Raw genomic sequence first — 5133 nt, forward strand, 5'->3', positions numbered from 1 at the left:
GCCCCCGAGCGCTGTGTGCCAGTATCGTTTATATGCCACAGTTGTGAAGCAACTAGGGTGGTCCCACCGGTACACTTTCCCAAAAAATGGCACTAACAAGGTCAGAATTAATTGGCCTTCAGGATAGGCGAATAGTCGCTGCTTGCTCTATATATATGCATTCGCTTACCTTTTGTCTGAGGACTCCGTTACTTTGAGTAACTATCCCTCTTATAGAGCTCTTTTTTGTGATAGTTCTATAACCATCCCAAAAAGCTTTTGTCCAAGCCTTTACCTTGCATGGCTGCTACATCAAAACCCGTTCACAAAGGAGAGGAGAGTTCTGCCTCTGCTTCGCGCTCTGTCAGTGGTATACCGCCAGTATCTGGTGAGCTACCCTCGAGGTGCTTTGTCATGAGGAGAGACTTTGCGTTAGAGAGACCTCCTAATGTTTAGGGTTGTCGGGAGCATGCATTGAGGTTTAATTCCTAAGTAGGGGAGGAGCACCTCGAGGTAGTTAGAAAAGACTACGAATGGAGAGAAAAAGTGGTACTGCAAGTGCTTTCCCCGAAAGAGAGCATCATGGCTCATGTCGAAGGGTTTTTGAACGTGTATATGTACCCCTTTACATTGGGCCCCCTCGATAGAGTCTTGCTCGAATTTTGTAAGAGATGTCAGGTTACCCTGGCATAGGTTCACCCGTCGTTTTGGAGGATAGTGCTGATGGTAAGGTATTTTGCGGATAAAGCCGGGCTCGAGTTCACCCTCAGTCATCTTCTTAGATTGCACCGGCCCTTGCATTATCGAGGCCTGATTACTCTGCGACATCGATCCACTCGGCCATTTATTGTTAGTAATGAAGAATTTGGGGACCGAGAGTGGATAAGTCATTTCGTCCGAGTGCAGACTGTCGATATCATCCCCATATAGTTCCTTCCATTTCCTGAGAAATGGAATTTCACACGTAAGTGGTACACTTTTGTTCTTATTTTATTTGCCCATGGTGAAGGCGTACTTTGTAAAGATGCTTTCCTTTCCTTTTTGCAGCAATCCCATGGATGTCATACGAGGTTCTCGACTTGGAGGATTGGTCTCAGAAACTGGTAGCTTGTTCGACTTACGATGAGTGTAAGTGGCGAGATTTTTCCAAGCTGGGTATATGGGAAGAAAAACATCACAGTACGTGGTGTGTGGATTGATTCCTTTGAAAGGTACTTTCTTTTATGTTTAGTAACTCTGTTGTCGCAGGTATTGGTAGTGCCCCCTCGGGGAGGAGGAAGAATCGTCGGCTTTGGGGTCGAGGACTGACAACAAACGGAAGGGGTCCCCGAAGGATGAGAGTGCCCATAGCAAGGCAAGCACTACTCGAAGTCTCAAAGAAGATGTAAATGTTGATCCTGCGGCATCTGAGGCTTCTAGCCTTGGAAAAGCGGTTCCTCTCTTGCCGCCGTCTTCATTTCCCGTCGAAGGTACTTCGAGGGGTGTTTGAGACCAGGGGTCACCTAGATCAAGTGGGGTCTTGAGCGATCGTGCCCCCATCAAGGTTGGTTCAGCTGGGACCGGTGAGATAAGGCCGGCAGGCACACGCTCGACCTTCGAGGAGGTTCAGGGCTTTGTTCTATGGTGAGCTTTGGTTGACTTCGTTGATCTTTTGATTTTACGTTTTTGTTTTCTTATCGAGCTTCTTTTTCATAGGCCTTTGACAAGCTCAAGTTCGAGCTGCTCCGCTGTGAAGCTCGGTTAAGGAAAGCCTTGGATAGGGAGAAATCCCTGAGGCTTCTTTGTGATGAAAGGGGAAAAGAATTGAGGCACCTTCGGTACGAGGTGAATCGAAGCCTGAACTACGAGAGCCGCCTTAAGAAATAGTTCACCTTTGTAATGTGGGAGTGTATGGTCCTTTTTCTATCCTCAGAGATTAATATTTTGATACCTCAGTTGTAGAGCAAGACAGAGGATCTAGAGCACCTTTGGGGCGAGGTTGGGCAGGCAAAGCATGAGTGTAACGATCTAAGGGCTCAGATAGATGTCCATGTTGCGGCTAAGAAGAATGCTCTGGCCAAGGTTTCTTCACTCGAGGTACAGCTCCGAAACGCTCGTGAAAATAGCTCGATTCAGACGAGCAGGATTGCAAGGCTCGAGTGTGACCTTTTGGAGATGAAGGCCGACGTAGTGGAAGCCCAGACTAAAGCTGAAGAAATTCAGGCTAAGGCTGAAAGGAAAGTGGTCGTCTATTTAAAAGATGATGTTGAGGTTCGAGCAAAGTTGAGAGATGCTTCCGATAGAGAGAGCAGAAGTAATGATTATGCCTGGTGCAAATCTCGGAGGGAAACCCTCAAAAAGATTCACCCTATGGGCTTCGATCTCTCAGAAGAGATAGCGCAGGCCAGGACGAATGAATATGATGCCAAATTCCTCTTGTTTGATGCCGAAGATAGTGGAGAAGAGGCCGATGGGGCCACGGTCACCGAGGGGAAAATAGACTGGGCTTTTTCTATTTGATTCTTTGTACAGTGTTTTTAGAGAACTTTGTAATTGTAGCCTCGCATAGTTTCATACATGCGCATATATGAAGAAACCTTTCGGTTTGTAATTCGGCCCTGAGGCTTGTTGGGATGGCTCGTAAGCTCTTATGTGTTGGGTCGGTATGACCTCTAATATAGGCTGGTGTCTTGGCTCTTAAACATTTTCCCTCGGGCATTTTTAGTTAACTGTTTTGGGTTCGATCTTCGAGTCGAGTTTTGACTCGAGCTCATTGACCCTTAAGTATTTAAGCTGGCCCTTAGGCTTTACGAGTTGGGTCGGTACGACCTCTAATATAGGCTGGCGACAGTGGCTCTTACGTATTGGGTCGGTACGACCTTTAATTTATGTTGGTGATAGTGGCACTTACGCATTTGGGTCGGTACAACCTCTTATGTAGGCTTTATTTTCTCTCGCTAAAGACTTTTTGAAGTATTTGTGTTCGCCCGACTCTTCGACGGTTCGATAAGAACTTTGATTGCGAGCCGTTAGGTAGCGGTAATTGAGCACCTCGGGAGATTTAGCTCAACGGCTAAATTGTTTCGAAGCCTATTGTTTGGAGCTGATATGATCGAAGCTCTTTCTCTTATGCCGAGGGTATCCTGATTAACCGGCCCTTTTTGAAGTTTTTTCGAAGTAATTGAAGGCCTATGATTTTATAGCGACGGTGGGGCGTCCCCGAGCCATGTTAGTTTGGCTAGTACAGCCTTGTTACCGTAGTCATCGTGTTTGGCCAGAGCCTTTAGGTCCCCCAGTGAAGTAGTTTCAACGTCTATATCGAGGGTATGCCTTTTTAGGGGTCCTATAAGTTCGGATATATAGCCTTAACTTTATGATCGGGATTTATGCCTTTTGTAAAGTCATATAAATTTTAACATGCCTTGCTTGAGGTCTTACAGATTTGGTTACTTGGTACAACTATGATTTATGTCTTGCTTGATGTCTTACAGATTTGGTTACTTGGTACAAGTATGATTCATGCCTTGCTTAAGGTATTACAGATTTGGTTTTGCCTTATGAAGGCGTTATGAGCTCGGGGTTTCCCGCATGGGATCTTATAGCCTCAACTTTTCAAATCAAAGGGATGATAATCGGTGACAGTCCCCGAGATATTGAGCGTTTTTTGGCTCTGAAGCCATTTTTTATAAACTTGGTGTTTCCTCATTGAGGGCTTGTGAATTCAAAGTTATCTGACCCGGGGGTCGAGTTCCTGATGCCAGTCCCTGAGTGTTAGGGAAATTTATGTCTTTAGATCCATTTGAAAGCATCAAACTTCTTTGAAGCGTAAAGCGTTTTGATGGGGGAGGAATTATTGTTTGATTACTTGGCACAATTATACATGTTTTTGCCGTCAAGGGCTCAGTTATTCTATGTGGACACGGTTCATTTGACCGTTTGGCCTGGTACATCGTTTTCCTATCGAGACCCTTTTTAGCTTATCTTGACTTCTCCGAGAAGGCGATCTTCCGGGGGGATACCCCCCAGTGTTCGAGGTTGATTGAAGAGAAGCCTTGAATACTTGTTAGGTTCTCCTTAGGTAGCATGTAGATATTGCCTCGTTAATAACCTTGTCGGTAAAACCCTTCTTGGGATAAAACTGGATCAAAGGAAAAGAGTGCAACGTATACTTTTGAAACCTTAGGGTCTTCGAGCTGGAGGGCGCCTCGACTATTTTGATCAAACATCTACGCAAAGGTTAGTGTGAGATGTAAATACTAAGGGAGATGGTCATACCTTAATGGCGATGGCGCTTCGAGCCTCGATATGCCTTCGATGTTTGCTCCGGGGACGCGGCACAATCCTTTGCTTGTTTTATTTGGGTATAGCAGAGAATGTGTCTCGTTAGAGTTATTTCACTATTTGCTTATCATGTGGCTCCTTCGATGTCGAAGGTGTCGATGTCTGTGCTACTTCATGTACTGCGAACATCTCTCTTGATGTGTGTTGTTCTTCGTACACGATTTTTACTCCATCCTTTTTTAGAAACTTCATCATTTGATGAAGGGTTGATAGTACTGCTCTCATGTCGTGTATCCATGGCCTTCCGAACAAGGTATTGTACCTCATGTCTCCTTCGATGACATGGAATTTGACATTTTGGGTCGTGCCGGCCACGTTGACCGGGAGGGTGATTTCCCCTTTTGTTGTTTCACTCACCAAGTTTAATCCGTTGAGGACTCGAGAGGCGGGCACGATCTAGTTGAGTAGTCCAAGTTGTTCCATGACCCTTGACTTGATAATATTGGCCGAGCTACCTGGATCTACAAGTACACGTTTAATTGGAAATGTATTTAGAAGAAAAAAAATTACCAATGCGTCGTTATGAGGCTGAGACAAGGTCTGGATTTCCTCGTCGCTGAATGTGAGAGCGTCCTCGGGTATGTAACCTCGAGTTCGCTTTTCCCTGGTGATGGATATTTTTGTTCTTCCGATAGTGGGTTCTTATGGGATGTCGACTCCTCCCATGATCATGTGGATGACATGTTGCGGCTCATCTGCTTCATTTTTCCTGTTCGCCACTTTTTCCCGGAACTGATTTTTGGCTCGGTCACCAAGGAACTCCAGGAGGTTCCCTTTGCTGAGTAGCCGGGCTACTTCTTATTGGAGTTCTCTGCAATCTTCGGTCCTGTGACC

General features: G+C 45.6%; 1 protein-coding gene across 1 annotated transcript; it reads left to right on the top strand.

The window, feature by feature from the left end:
- The first annotated feature begins 1367 nt into the window (after positions 1-1367).
- LOC138889983 (uncharacterized) lies at positions 1368-2478 on the top strand. Its single transcript, XM_070173332.1, has 3 exons — positions 1368-1448; positions 1675-1803; positions 1921-2478. The coding sequence occupies exons 1-3, from the start codon at positions 1368-1370 to the stop codon at positions 2476-2478; spliced, it is 768 nt and encodes a 255-aa protein (XP_070029433.1).
- The last annotated feature ends 2655 nt before the right edge of the window (positions 2479-5133 follow it).

The sequence above is a fragment of the Nicotiana sylvestris genome, chromosome 4 (assembly GCF_000393655.2).
Source record: "Nicotiana sylvestris chromosome 4, ASM39365v2, whole genome shotgun sequence".
NCBI classification, from domain to species: Eukaryota; Viridiplantae; Streptophyta; class Magnoliopsida; order Solanales; family Solanaceae; genus Nicotiana; species Nicotiana sylvestris.

Coding starts and splice junctions, on each gene's coding strand:
- LOC138889983 (XM_070173332.1), top strand. CDS start 1,368: ATGTTGATCCTGCGGCATCTGAGGCTTCTAGCCTTGGAAAAGCGGTTC. Junction 1,449..1,674: donor GTCTTCATTTCCCGTCGAAG/GTACTTCGAGGG, acceptor TCTTTTTCATAG/GCCTTTGACAAGCTCAAGTT. Junction 1,804..1,920: donor TGAGGCACCTTCGGTACGAG/GTGAATCGAAGC, acceptor CCTCAGTTGTAG/AGCAAGACAGAGGATCTAGA.